General features: G+C 47.9%; 1 protein-coding gene across 4 annotated transcripts; it reads right to left on the bottom strand.

Moving 5' to 3' along the window:
- Window positions 1-1,858: 1,858 nt before the first annotated feature.
- tyro3 (TYRO3 protein tyrosine kinase) lies at window positions 1,859-15,102 on the bottom strand. Of its 4 annotated transcripts, none has more exons than XM_026152412.2 (19): window positions 14,859-15,102; window positions 13,337-13,520; window positions 12,486-12,586; window positions 12,238-12,408; window positions 9,327-9,413; window positions 9,120-9,235; window positions 8,849-9,038; window positions 8,253-8,395; window positions 8,035-8,173; window positions 7,822-7,945; window positions 7,508-7,602; window positions 7,301-7,396; window positions 6,779-6,859; window positions 6,604-6,696; window positions 6,403-6,524; window positions 6,216-6,325; window positions 5,792-5,951; window positions 3,389-3,525; window positions 1,859-3,254 (listed from the first exon to the last, which is right to left on the bottom strand). In XM_026152412.2, exons 1-19 carry the CDS (start codon window positions 14,920-14,922, stop codon window positions 2,831-2,833), a joined length of 2,637 nt encoding a protein of 878 aa, XP_026008197.2. In that variant the 5' UTR covers window positions 14,923-15,102; the 3' UTR covers window positions 1,859-2,830. The 4 variants fall into 4 exon arrangements, with proteins under 4 accessions (XP_026008197.2, XP_026008199.2, XP_026008196.2 ...); XM_026152414.2 differs by having other exon boundaries at window positions 8,858-9,038; XM_026152411.2 differs by having other exon boundaries at window positions 13,337-13,523; window positions 14,859-15,081.
- Window positions 15,103-15,427: the final 325 nt, after the last annotated feature.

The raw sequence follows: 15,427 nt of genomic DNA, 5'->3' as shown, positions 1-15,427 counted from the left end.
TGGTGTTCTCTAAATGTCATGTTAAACAAAAGCAACACGGTCCTCCAATCAGCTAATAGGAAGCAGCTCCACCCTGATGATATCATAACTCATGTTCAGAGCAGTTACATCACAGTTATCAGGAAGCAGAGCGGCGCCACACGGCGAGGCTGCCCTGCAGGTTTAGTGTTCACAATCACAGCGACACACTCACATACACACACCTGCTGAATGACATCACAAATCTGTCCAATATGAGGTTATTTTAAATATTTGTAAGCCTAAAACCTGACAACAGTAAAAGGTTTTACATCACTAACACTGAACATGTGTCACACGTCAGATTACCGTCACATCATAATCAATAACCTGAGCCGTCGCCTCTACGCCCTTCAGCTTCCTGTCACATGACATGTCAGCAGCGGAAATGTCAGGCGCTGCAGCAGAGCGCCCCCTGCTGGAGTGAATAAACGCCAGGGACCAAGTCTCAGTCCTTCAGACCACAGACTGTAAATGAATGATGGAGCTGAACTGTGAGGTCAGAGGTTACCATCTTAACCGCTTCCTGTCCTAAAACGCGTCTGGAAAAACTTCAGCGAGCTCACAGATCAGCTGGCTTCTGTCCAATCAGACTTCAGAGTCAGCCCCGGATTAAACAGGATGCAGGTGTTACTTTTACATCCATCCTTTATGTACAGTCTGATTTTGGCCAGCAGAGCCGCAGTCAGGGAGGGGCAGAGACTAGGGCTGTTCGATGTAACGATATATATCGGATGACGATATAAGAACGTCTATCGTTTCATTTTACGCTATCGTTTGTTTCGTGGTGTCGCAAAATAAACTGTTTACGGCAATATTTTTTCATCGTTTTGATGGTCACTGTAGAGGCTATATTCATTTCTTAAAGTTCTCTCTTTCTCTTATATTTAATATAACCACACTACGGACGGACAAGCGCCTGTTTTTATGCGTTGTCGTTAGCGGACACAGGTGGACACGCGGTAAAACCACCGCGTGTCCGCTTGTTTATGTTCCACATAAACCTTTCACAATAAAGCTCAAGATCCTGTTGAGACTTTTCAAAATAAACTGAATCACGTGAAAGAGCAGATTATTTACGGATGAGAAGTAAAAAAAAGACGCCAGGTGCTAAAAAATAAACGGAAGACTCAAACGTTAGAACAGGCTTTTCCCCGCAGCACGCCGTGTAATAAATACAAAGAAAACGGCAGTCGTTACAACTTATGTCTAAAAATGTATCATTTCATGCATCTGTTAAAACGCCCGACTCCAGGTACACGACGCCCAGCTGAAAACACTTCATGCAAGTCGAGCTGAATTTATTTTTTGTGATTTATATCGTTATCGGACGATATAATTCTTATATCGGGATATGAGATTTTGGTCATATCGCACAGCCCTAGCAGAGACCACAGACTCAGGTTAAGACATCACCGGCTCACTGACACAGCTCGAGGTGTTACGGCTGAATACGAGTCTGTTTAGAGGTGTGAAATGACTGTCAGCTGTTATTGATGGGCATGCGGTAAATAAAGTACGAAGAATCATGTGGAAGAAACAAACCCGCCCTGTGGTGTGACATCACTTCCTGTCTCTTTTACCTCATTTTTTCGTTTTACATTTTAAATACCTGACTTGATCTTTACCCCGTATTTTAGTACATTTATTCCTTAGTAAAGATTTTATTTTGATCCATTTTATTTGAAGAGCTGCAAACCTGTCGATAAATATTTGTCTGATTATTTTTGAATTTGAAAAAGGGCAGTAAACGATGAAACTGAAATGATTTCACAGAGCTGGACGCTGATTTTTACTGACCACGGCTGTTTTCAATCTGACCTCAGATCAGAAGACAAAGCGCAGAAAACAGGAAACACTTTATTTAATTATCACTTTCTTACAGACCTGAAGTCAGTGAGACATCACACACAGAGGTAAGAGTGTCGTCATAGCAACACAAGACACTGCAGACACGAACGCGAACCAGGATCAACAAATCAATAAATCAGTTAAGTCTGTCACCATTAAAACTTCAAGTTAATTCAGTAATAACAAAACACAGCTTCACTGTTACAGCAACAGCCACCACCGGGGGCAGCAGAGAGACACTGACAGAGGGTGGGACACACCGTGAAGAAGAAACCAATAGAAGGCACATGTAGGTCACAGAGGCCTCACAGGACACGTCCAGCAGCTTTCACACATCCCATAATTTCTCAACACATCATAAACTAAAATCAAAGCGCTTCAGAAAAATGCTTTGTGAGAGGAGCTTCAGCAGGAAGGTCAAACCTGAAATGTTTCCCTGTTAATACAGGTTCAGTGCAGGGTTGTCCAATTGGAGGTTCCCGGCCCATGTAAGGGTCACAGGTGTGTTCAGGAAACCCCCAGTCTTTCAAAATAAAAGCACAGCTCCAGACCTAAATGGTAATGTCCTCTAAAACACAAGCTGCAAAGAAAATATCCAGGCTGATTAATCGATTAATTAACAGCAAGTGATTAATCATCGAACAAAGAAGCGGCTGCTGATCGATCAATAAAACGTGAATTATTGATTTACTGATCTGAAAATAAAACGTTTATTAATGAAATGAATGTGAGGCGTTTCGGCGCCCCCTTCTGTTTCCTCTCGGTGACTAACAGCATCTCCCTCCGTTACCGATTCACCTGCTGATCGACTCCTTAATGGATCCTTTGACTCTTTGTTCTGAAACGTAGTGGGAGGAGTGGTCGTGATTGTCCCTCAGTGCGTCTCCACCCGCCCGCTGCTCCGTGCCTTAAAGTGAGTCTGATCAGCTGACGGAGGAGCGCTGAGATTGGCCAGTCTGTGTCACACGTTGATGACGACGTCGTCGTCATCTTCGTCCCTCGCCTCCTCCTGTAACGTGTCTGTGGGCCACCTTCCCCCTGCCTCCTCCTCGGAGACTCCACAGGGGCCGGTGATGTACCTGTAGTCACCACCGATGGCAAACGCCGCCCCAGACCCAATCAGCCAGTCTTTCTCCTCGTGCTCCACCTGCCGCTGCCATGGGACGCCCCAGTTTGAAGCCGCCGCCGCCTCCTCAGGCCCTTGGGCCCGGGCTCCTTCCCCATGCTCGCCATTGTCGCCCTCCAGGTTGACGTAGAATAACGGCTCCTTCTGAGGGGAGGCGGGCAACAGGCTGACCCACAGCGCCTCCAGCTGGCCGACCAGCTGCTGGAAGCTGGGCCGACATTTAGGGACAGGACTCCAGCAGCTGTGCATGATCTCATATCTGACAACCACAGAAGAAGAAAGAGGTTAAAGAGTGCACACAGCTGACGTGATCAGCTTTATTTTGAAAGGGGTTTCGTTCTCTGTGTTGTTGTTTCTTCAGTATGTTGTTTGTGTCGTTGTGTACACACTCACATGTCGTCTCTGCAGTCGGCCGGCTTCTTCAGACGTTCTCCTTTGATCAGGAACTCGTAGATCTCCGAATTTTCCACGCCAGGATACGGAGTCTGACCGCGAGTCATGATCTCCCACATCGTCACGCCAAACGCCCACTGACACACACACACACACACACAGAAGGTCATCATTCGCTGAGTGCACACACCTGAAACTTTTAAAGTCATTATTTTACTCCTAACATGTTCCTTTAGTTTGTTTCCATGACAATCTAATCATGTGACAAAGAGCTGGTCTGCTGACGTAAGGTAGTGTTTATGTCACAGCTTCACTCCTCATCAGCAGATGGCAGTAACGAGCACTACAGCTGTGATGAGGTGACAGCAGAAACCACCTGCACAGGTGTGTTTAAACTAGAGATGGCACGATACCACTTTTTTATGTCCGATACTGATATAAATCCGATATAGTGTTTTTTAATCAAACTGTTTTCTTAATATCTTGCTGCATTTTGTATAAGTTCATACTCAGGTTTAAATAAACAACAACACTAAAGCTATTCTGTTATTCTGTTCTGTAAAAAACACACAGCACCCAAAATATTTCAAAGTTCAGCAAAACTGATCAATCTAATAAACTTAAACCTGCTCCATCCTCCCTATTCTGGTATTTTAAAGAGTACTTAGCAGAAATATTAAGCAACCTAACTAATAGGGCTGCAAACTCCCAGCAAAAAAAATACCACCTCCTGATGCTTAATCGACATAATCAACTCTAATTTGATGCAGTGTGAAAAAAAAATGCACAGAAATAAATTATTTTTCAAGAATAATTAAATAGATTCAACATCTTTCTTCAACAAAATTGCAGACTGCACAGATGGTACTTTCCCAAAGTAAAAAGTACTATAGCTTACTAGGGTATATTAGACTTAACAGTTACTATATACAGTAATTGACTTATATATATTTTACATCAGACTAAAACTTTGGGTGTAAGATTCAGATAATTATTTATTAAAAGCTAGACATTTTAAATGAGAACAAGAAAGAAAAGTATGTCTTTGTGCCCCCTTTTCCCTGTTAATGCCCTATCGGCCCCCCTGGCTAAACTTTGCTAGATCCGCCCCTGCACAGTTACCAGCCGTCAGCTACGTAGAAAAGGATCCTGGTGTAGAAAGTAATATTAAATAAATTCTAACAACAGCTGATCAAGCTTAAACGTGCTGCTGTTGTTCAGCCGCTGGTTTCTCTCTTTCTGGTGCAAAGTGGGCCAAAAACAATCAAGAGAGACGGAGTCACGACAGAAAAGCCGATCAGCTGATCATTGATCAGTTTCATGATTGAAGTAGCAACAGGAGAGGGAGAGGCAGTCGCTCCATATATCGGTTGTTAAGCTTAAGGCTGGAATGCTTTACAAACATTCAGAGATGAACTTACACACTTGCTTTACTTCTCTCTGGGAAAAGTTCCTCGGAGATGAAATGCTGGTTTGAGGCTACAAATACACACAGCTGCTCTATCACGTGAGCACACTGCTGCGACGTGCTGAGTTACGCCATGTTGCAAGTTTTGTGAGGTGCTTTTTTGATATTTAACGGATCGGATTACATTTTTTATTTCTCTCCGATATCCGATCCAGTAATTTACGTCAGTATCGGACCGATACGTAACATCGGATCGGTCCATCTCTAGTTTAAACCCGTCTCAGCGTTAAGCTGCTGCAGGTTCACTGATGCCACAAACTCAGCGGCGCCTCCTCTCAGGTCATATCGTCTTTACAGTGGGGTGGCTGTAGCTCAGGTGGCAGAGCAGGTCAGCCACTAATCTGAAGGTCGGTGGTTTGATCTCAGGCTGCCTCCTAGCTGCATGCCAAATATCCTTGGGCAAGATACTAACCCCGTGTTTGCCTACTGGTGGTGGTCAGAGGGCCCGGTGGCACCAGTGTCCGGCAGCCTCGCCTCTGTCAGTGCGCCCCAGGGCAGCTGTGGCTACAATGTAGCTTGCTATCACCAGTGTGTGAATGTGTGTGTGGATGGGTGAATGACTGAATGTAGTGTAAAGCGCTTTGGGGTCCTTAAGGACTAGAAAAGCGCTATACAAATGCAGGCCATTTACCATTTTTACCATTTGCAGAGAACAAAGCGTCCCTGCGTGCTCGCATCAGCACTCGCCTTCTGCTTGATCAGCAAACTTACAATAAGTGCTGAGACATGTCAGCTCATGGATCTGTCAGGATGGATTTTTATGAATCACAGTGTCGAGCTGCCGCCAGGCATCGTTTTCAGGCTGTCTGAACGTGACTATCAGCAGAAACTAAAAAAGAAAAGAGCCTGAAATGTCCTCTGCTCTGAATCAGGATCTGTAATCTGGGACAGCTACGTCACAGACGTCTGTGTGTCCCAGGTGTGTGCGTGCGTACCACATCGCTCTGCGTGGTGTACACGTTGTCAGCCAGACTCTCCAGAGCGATCCACTTGACGGGCAGTTTGGAGACGGAGCCCTGACGGTAATAATCGCCACTGTAGATCTTCTTAGAGAGGCCGAAGTCTGCCACACACACAGTCATGTCCTCGTTCAGCCTGAAACACACACACAGAGCTCGCTAAGGCCGGCACAGCGCCCCCTACACTCAGTTTTATCCTTCATCTTTAAAGTTTCACTTCCATGTAGACGCGCTGAATGTGACACACATGACAGAGCACCAGCAACAGCAGACTCTCAACGTTTGGCTGGAGTGGAAGATTGCTGCCACTCCTCCTCCTCATTTAAACTCACAACAACAACGACTATCTGAAGCGAATCAGATCATTGATCGACTGGTTGGCTGCGATTGGCGGACTGACATGCAGTTTCTGGCGGCGAGGTCTCTGTGGATGATGTTCTTGCTGCTCAGATACTCCATTCCCTGCGAGATGTCCAACATGAACCGGACCAGCGTGTGCAGAGACAGGTCCTAATGCAGAGGCACATTGGTTATTGATCAAAGCATAGCGCGGTTATTGATCAGCTATCGATCAGGGCGTGTCTTACAAACGGCTCGTCTCCCAGCCTGGACAGCAGCAGGAAGGTGTGCAGGTCTCCGTGCTTCATGAACGGCAGAACCACCATCGGGATCGGCAGCCGCTGGCCGGGACGCCGGTGGAGGCTCACTCCTATTGGACAGATCGGCACATTAATCACGCTGCCTGACCTTTGACCTCCGGTTAACCACTGTGTGGTGGGCGGGGTTACCGATGAGCTGGATGACGTTGGGATGGTGGAAGTCCTTCATGTAGGCCGCCTCCTTCAGACACTGCTCGATGTCACCTGACGAGGTGATGTCAGCTGGAGGAAGTCACGTGATCTGGTTATTCAACACATCGGCTGCTTAAAGAAGGAGAAGAAGAAGAAGAAGAGTACAACTCACATTTCAGTACTTTGACCGCCACCTTCTGGACAGACGAGTCCTCAGTCTTCAGGAAGGCCTCACGCACTGAGCCGAACTCACCTGCACAGGTAAACACACCGTGATTTTCTGTTTGCATTTGTTATTTTATTGCACTTTTATTTATGTTTTAACATATTCTACAAATTATTTTCTGACACGTTCAATGAATATTGATATTTTTAAACATTTTGTGTGTGTGCTTGTGACCTCCTGACTCTTGGAGTTTCCTCACACTCAGCACTCTGTTGTATTTTGTACACACACACACACAGAGCTGAGGTTATACAGGTGTTTCTGTCGTGTTCCCACCACCTGACTGTCACCCATCTATATAAAAGGTCAGGTGACATCAGCGCGAATCATGTGATTTAGTTTCATTTAAAAAAACAAAACAACCCACATCAATTCATAAATTAGTGTTTGTCGCTCTGATTACAAGAGAAGGTGAGGAGTTTGCTGACAGTTCCTGTTTACACGTCTCATTTGTTGTCATAGCGATACCTTTTCCCAGCATGTGTCCGAGCGTCAGCCGCCGCTCAGAAATCAAAACGTCCTTCAGTTTATTCTTCAGCTCGTCGTTGATGCAGAGACCGTCCACTGGGGGGAGACACAGGCAACGAGGTCTGATACACATTCCCGTGTTCATCGTCTGTCACTTGACTCAACATCGTGTCGATCAACAAACACACTGAGCGTGCTCACACTCACAGGTGGACTCCTGCAGGTCCGTCACGTTCCTGTTGAAGGACCGCGCTGCTGTGAAGGACACTGAGGTCTCTGCACCCGGAGACTTGAAGGCCGAGCTGGAAGCATGAAAACACATGAGAGAAACAGCCACAGGCCTGATGCTGGCAGCTCATTGGTTCACACGTGGAAACGTACAGAAACATCTTTAAAAGTTCACATGTTGCGTCTGTTTGGGACTACTTTCAGCTGTGGATAAATAAACTGCTGCAGCGCGTCTGTGGACGCAGGAAGGCGTGCTGCAGTAAGGTCAGTGGTGTGCGTGAACACGTTCGTACCCAAACTGCATCTCCTTCCCGCGGCGCTGAGCGACGACAGCCAGCAGCAGCCCGACGATGGTGGCGACCAGGAGGCCGAGCAGCAGACCGACCCACATGTGGCTCCGCGGGACCCGGACCTGCGCTGAGAGAGCAGCCAGGCAACAATCAATCCATCAATGTCCTTCAAACACCCCGCGGTGACATCAGAGCTGATGTCATGTCTGAGAGTACCTGAAGGGGGCAGCAGCAGCACCGGGGAGCTCCACGGCCCACAGCCCACCGCCGTGCAGGCCGCCACCTGGAAGGACGCGTTAAAGAAACGACCACCTCCAGAGAGGTGGGCGGAGTTCTCCTTAAAGAGGAGTGGCTCCTGCAGGCAGAGATAATGACATCATCACCGTCACCTTCTACCTCCAATCACATTGGAGAGACAGGTACGACTGTCTCACCTGAGCCTCTCCTCCCACAGTCCACTGCACCTTGTAGGCCAACAGTCGACCCTGCAGCTCGTCCACCTGAAGCTCCGCCCACTTCAGAAACAGCTGCTGCTCCGAGAGGTCAAATGTCAGATTCCTGGGGGCCGCGGAGGGCACTGAGGCGGGACACACAGACTCACAGTCACATGTACATAAAAGCACATACGAGCCAACAAAAACTCGGACCGCACATCAACTGATTCCTCTGGTTCTATCGATTCTATTGGTTTCTATTCTCCTGCCGTGTTTTACTGGGTGTTTGTCTCTGTGCTCAGCTGCTCAGGCCTGCAGCTGAATGTGGGTCACTGTGGCTCAAAGGGCCCAGTGTGAGCTCCGCCTGCAGGAGGCGCCGCTGGCCCTGCTGCAGGCCTCACACTGGATTTAGGACACAAACAAAAGCTGATTGTACGCCGAGGACTGGAATCTTCCCAAATACACACACACACACACACACACACACACACACACACAGCTGTAGCTCGTGTTTACTGACTAAACTGTGAGGTAGTAAGACACCAGCTGGTCACATGACACGGTCACATGTTTGCTGCAGGTAACGGTCAGCGCACCTGTCTTACCTGCTTCAGGTGTGTGAAAGTGCAGCCAGGGTGAGAAGGGCGACGCCCCCACCTCGTTCACACAGGAGACCCTGGTGCTGTAGTTGGCATGACTCCTCAGACCAGTCAGAGTGTGGAGGTGAGGAGGAACCTGGACCTCCCGCTGTGGGAGGTCCCACCTGCGGGTGGAGCGCCTCGACACCTGGTTCAGAGGGGGGGGGGGGGGGGAGTGAGGACCTTTTTGAGGCCTACAGGTGAGGTATGAGGGTAAGGTGTGCATTACCTGGACGATGCAGGTGGACAGTTCAGAGTGACCAGTGACTCCCGGTTTCCATGACAACGTTACGTTGTTATCCACCATCCCAACGATTTGCAGGCTGACCGGAGCCTCTGGCAGCTCTGAGACACAAAGGCACACTGTTTACAAGCCACGCCCACACATAGCCATGCAATCAGAGCTCAACGTACACCTGTGTGGGTGTGGCCTCACCTTTGATGTGAGCGGTTCCAGTTCTGGACACGGAGACGCCCCTGGCATTCTTCGCTTCACAGTAAAACTTGATGCTGCTGTTCACACCTGCGCGCACACACACACATTAATCGCACACACAGAGGAGCTCCAGGCGCATTATGGGTGATGTAGTTTAACACAGATGACACAAGAAACTGTGTGTGCGCGTGTGTAAAGCTTCCATTTACACTGAAGCTGAGTGTGAGAACACTGGGCGTGAGCTGACAGCAGGAGAGCAGCACATCCAGAAGGCCCTTAGTAAATGTGTTTATCCAGGATAGAAGGACAACTGCTGCCTGCCTGAAAACCCTCAGTGATCCCGTGCGTGCCAGCTGAAACACTTTTTCTCTAAACACCGCATCTCTGTGGATTTTAAATCCTAAACACTGGTCCACCCCAAGGATCGGGTCCCCCGACACAGAGTAACATAGTGTACGCAGTTAAGTGCAGGAGGATTGGCAGGATTTATACATCGGGGAAACCAAGCAACCTCTGGTGAAGAGGATGGACCAACACAGAAGAGCCACCTCATCAGGCCAGGACTTTGCAGTCTGTTCACACCTACAGGCCAGTGGACACTCTTTCAGTGATGAGGATGTAACATCCTGGACAGAGAGGAACGCTGGTTTGAGGGCGGAGTCAAGGAGGCCATTTACGTGAAAAGGGAAAGACTATCTCTGAATGGAGGAGGGGCCTAAGGCTCCATCTGTCACCATCTTACATGCTGTGATTGCAGCCATTCAACTCTCTGTGAATGGGACTCATGGACACTGATCAGTGATAAATCAGTTTGCATATCAGTGATCATAAACTGACCTCCCAGCCCAGTGGTTCCCAAACTTTTTCGCTGGGCCCCCCTTTGTTTTACAGAAAAATGTTCGCGCCCCCCCTCGCTCGCGCACATTTTTTTTTAAAACTCATTTTTTGCGTTTCCGTGTGGACGAGGAATACAGAGTTCGTCACACAACGTCAAAGGTATGTGCCTTTTTTCACGTCAGCTGTGCACCACATTATTGCTTACATGAGAGGAATTGCAGAATAGCAGATAAACAGTATTTTGTCTCTGTCTGCAGGTTTTACAGCTTACATACACACACAGTTACTGTCCCTCCATTCACAAAGGCAGAGGCGTCACGGTGTGATTATTTTACATGTAGTTGTTTTTTCCTGTGTAATAATATTCAACATTGCATCAATACATTTTCCAAAAATGCCTCTCTGTGCAAAATGTGTTCAAAAAAATAACAGCTGTGGGATCCTGTTAGTCCATGATTTGAACCGGGGGAACAAATTGTGGCAGGATCAGCCTGATGTTATTTGTAACCTGCTGTAACTTTACTGTATAAAGAGCTAAATGTCAGGAGTAGTTAGTCATTACAACAAGTGTTTGTGAACTAAAAATCAAGAATGTGGGATCCTGTTTGTCTGTGATTTGAACAGCCCAGCGCTGCTCCCGATGCAGGGAAAACCAATAATGCAGGGAGACCTACCTCAGCACCTGTGCAGGTGAAGCCAAAGGGAAGATTTGCTTCACCATATTTTCTAGTCTTTGGCTTAGAATGAAGTTGGTTTGGAAACATATTCAGCGATGCTTCATCTCCTGCTTTGCGTTTGTGTGGGCGTCCCGTGCTAGCAGTGTCCAAGCGTTGTGTTGTGTTTTTTTTCCCTTTTCATGCCGCGCCCCCCCTTGCAATGGCTCTGCGCCCCCCTAGGGGGCGGGCCCCACACTTTGGGAAGGTCTGTCCCAGCCTATCGTGAGTCAGTGGTGCGAGTATCAGGCTACGTCCACACTAACACGTTTTCGTTTGAAAACGCATCATTTTCTCTCAGTTTTGGCCTCCTGTCCACACTGAGACGGCGTTTTGGCTCAAGGACAACGCAGCGTTTTGAAAACGGTGCTTTCGTGTCACAGTGTGGAAAACTGAGACTTTTTGAAAACAATGACACGTTAGTCATGTGATGCAGTCATGTGACCAATTAAACTAAGATGGCGTTATACAGCAGCTGCTCTGACAGTCCTGTTAAAGATGAACATCAGTCTGCACGTGCTCCAGAGAGCTGTTCTTCACATTCTTTTCACTCGCTTTTGCAACTTTGTACCTTTGTGTTACTCGCAGCAACGACTCCACCTCATTGCGAGTCCATTTAACAAACTCGCTGCTTTTCCTCGACATTTTGCCGCGACACTTCAAAAGAGCCGGAAAGTAAATAGGCGGCAGAGAGAAATGAGGCAGGTCGAGTCTTCTTGCGTTTCACGCATGCGCAGGACTGGAACGTAGGCATTTTCGACCGTTTCAATGTGGACGCACAACTCTGTGAAAACGACTGATAGTGTGGAGGCGGAGCGCTTTCAGACAAAAATGCCATTTTCAAATCCATCCGGGCCAGTGTGGACGTAGCCTGAATCACTGCACATGTGCTGTTTGTAAACTGAAGAGGTCAGCTGATGACGTTTCTCCCACTGCAAACACCCCCCCCCCCCCCCCCCCACACACACACACACACACACACACACACCACACACTCTGAATATCAGAGATATTTTAGGTATGAATCAGCTGAGGCTGTGTGGGAGAACTTTAATCTGGAGAAACACGGCGTGATCTGGCTCCAGTTAAACCGACCTGTGGATTAAATCCAGCTTGTGTGTGTGTGTGTGTGTGTGTGTGTGCGTGCGTGCGTGCGTGCGTGCGTGCATTGGCGTGTCGTTAACTGCTGAATAATGGGGTCATAAAGCTGTGTCTTACTCATTTATCAAACAGGTGTGTGTGTTTTATCATTTCAGTAATAACGTTTCTGAATTTAAATGGCACACTGTAGCTCCTCCCACAGGCTGGTTGATACTTGAGGACCTTTCCCATGATGCACCTGGATGTCATTTTTCTCTGACCTGGGACGTGAAGGATGGAAGGTGAGGGTCTGGGCTCCCCCTCCTGGACTCCTCCCAGCCACCACAGCACCTCCACGGGCTCGGGGGGGCCGATGGCGGCACAGGTCAGGTTGAAGGGTGTGCCGGCGAACATCGCCACATCCTGAGGCTCCTGGGTGAAGTGAGGAACTCCTGCAGGAAGAAGAGGAGGTGAACCTGGAGCATGATGGGAAACGTGAGGAGGAGGCGACCATGTTCAGGGTCCTCACCTTCCACTGTAATCCAGGCTCGCTCAGAGGAGAAGGTCAGGCCGTGGAACTCCACCTCACACCAGTACTGACCCGCATCCTGCTGCTGGACCGACTTCACACTGAAACAGACCACAACATCAGACCCAATAACAGTCACACAGCACCGGCCCAGCACAGAGCAAGGTTCATGAGAGCTTTGGATCCACGAGCTGAGGGCTCTGCTTCAAACATCTGCACCTCACGTAGCAGGAAGGGACCAAATTTGGACCAGAGGGTGGAGTGGTTGGTGTTACTGTGACGATAAGCAAATCAGGCCCATTGAGTCTTTGTTTAGTCACTGAAACAGCCACAGCGCCATCATCAGGCCAGGTGCTGAATTTCAGCAGCATGCCCACTTTTTCCTCTTTGGGCGTCCTGTCAGATCACGGAGGAGGAAGCGCTCAGTCTGGAGTCCGAACACCTGCAGCCTGGAATCAAACCTAGGATCGCCTCCGCCAGATGTCAGTGGGCTTTTCATTTCACCTTTTAAAGGAGCGACACAGATGGAGGAGGTGGTGTTGGAAGGAGATAGAGTTCAAAGCTGCTTTCTTACAGTGGATTTAGCCTAAAAACTTTAATATTGTGTTTCTTCCCTTTTAGAAGGGAGACTGTGATGCTTCACACTGAAGGAATAACCTCCGGCTGAGTCAGCAGGAAGCAGCCGCGGAGTGAGCGCCGCTGGCTGATAATTAAACGAAGAGACAAATGTGGTTTGACAGTACGATGACATCACAGCACTCTGGCAGCCCCGCCCCCCAGTCTGAAAAGCACTTTCAGGAAATCAAACGAAACGTTAGTAGAAAAACATTGATCGACTGAGTGTTCTGCACCTGTGTGATGTCTCCCAGTGCTGCTCTCCCAGTGTGAGGAACACCTGATCTGTGCTGTACAGCTTCTCGCCATCCTTCATCCAGGTGATCTCCGGCTCCGTCACGCCTTCTACTGCACAGCCCAGCCGCACCTCGTTCCCCTGAGACACCGTCTGATTGGACGGATGCTTTGTGAACACCACACCTGCTGGAGTAGGAGGAGTCGGCTTGATCCATTCACCCAAGCTCTTCAGTCTGAATCATTTCTTTTGTCATACTGAAAGTTTAACACGTTTTCATCAGCAGATCTGTGTGTGTGTGTGTTTTCCACGCAGCAGTGTTTCATCTCAAACTTAACACACTTCTCTGAACTTTCTGGAACAGCCTCATCATCACTGACGTCCTCCATAAGAACTTCATTCAGAAGCTGCCTGAGAATCTATTATTTTATCTTCCTTCAGTCTCTCCCCGATCACTGATCAATAATCTGAACATTTAAAGGGTTCATGAAAATACAGGAGCTCAAACAGTTCAACTGCTTTTATTTTGAAAGTCTGACTGAAACCCAATCAAACATCAGATCCAATCAGAGAGCAGCCAGGTGAAAGCCTTTCTATGCGCTGATGACATCACAAGGCAGCAGTCATCACTTCCTGGAAGGATGACGTAATGGTGCACTGGGCGAAGCATCAGTAAAAATACCAATAACCAATACTAATCAATGCTCCGCCCCTGTGAGCAGACTAACTCTGTGGTTCAGTCTGACACACAAACAGGTGAGGCGCTACAGGTGTTCATGTGATCCTGAAACTTCGGGATTTAGACGTGATATCAATAAAAGAGTTTAGATTATTTTTTACTTGAAACCTGAGGACATGAACTCAGAGCTGTGCTGAGAAGTCTGATGATTTAACCTGAGGAACTCTGGTTATTCTGCAGTGTGTGCGCGCGCATGTTTACAGGTGAGTTGCAACACACCCGCAGTGACGTGGGTCCTGAATAAAATGACTGACAGCTTCACATCATGACTCGGGGACCATAAAAGCTTCCCGAAGCCCACGGCTTCAGTATCAGCCCGGAAAGCTGCACTTTGCCCCCCTGACCTCTGTTTACGAGTCCCCACACCAAACTCCATTTAAGAACTGCCCGATATAATGTGTCTGCGAGCTGCTCCACGTGCTGTAAATGACTTCATGGCATGACCTCTTTAGTTTGTCACGAGCCTGAAGGTAAATCGTCGCGAACGCAACAAACCAGAAAGAACTCGGTTAAAATGTGAAGTTGTCACGGGTTCGGGTCAGAGCAGGGGTCTGTACGTTAGAAAAAAAGCGAACCAGCTTCAGATAAACGCTGCTTGGTGTGACTCGCGTTGCCGATTTACTGAGAGGCTCCATCACCTCGGAGCGTCAGGTGAGCCTAACCCTGTGAGTGTCTGACAGGCGGTAAAATCTTTAAATCTGACAATTTTCGGGCGGAGTTCGGCGGATGTAAAGCGGTCGCATTAGCTCCTGTGCTAACTGCCCACGACCCCCGGGACACTCACCGCTCCCACAGCTCCCCGCGGGGCTCCGCAGGGATAACACGACGATCCACAGCAGCAGCTTCATCTCCGCATCCTCCTCTTCCTCCGGCTCGGTCTGTCCGTCACGGGAGCCTCACTGCCCAGCGGACCAAGAGGAGGAGGAGTGACTGATGAAGATCATGAAAACAAAGGAGAATAGCTCGACACTCCGGGAAAACTTCTCCTCCGTTTGTTTTCCCACAAACTCCGACCCGCCAATTTACCCAGCGCGAGGTCGCGCGGGCCGGATGCGCCTTCACAATAAAAGTTACACGCTAAACTAAAATTTCATTATCATTAAATAGCAGGGTTATTATAGTTAAATAAAACTAAATATGAAAATAAAAACACATTCTAATTAACTAAAATAAATAATCAGTTTCATTAAATAGCAGTGTTATTATGATTAAATAAAACTGAACTAAAATTAAAAGTGACTGAAAACTGAGTCAAAACGGAATAAAAACTAATTAGGCACTACAATAACTCTGTTAAACACACCTTTTTTTGCATTATTCTTACAGATGTTATTTAAAAACACCAGAATTACT

Source organism: Astatotilapia calliptera, chromosome 19 (assembly GCF_964374335.1).
Source record: "Astatotilapia calliptera chromosome 19, fAstCal68.1, whole genome shotgun sequence".
NCBI lineage: Eukaryota > Metazoa > Chordata > Actinopteri > Cichliformes > Cichlidae > Astatotilapia > Astatotilapia calliptera.
This window is presented reverse-complemented; position numbering and strand designations above follow the sequence as displayed.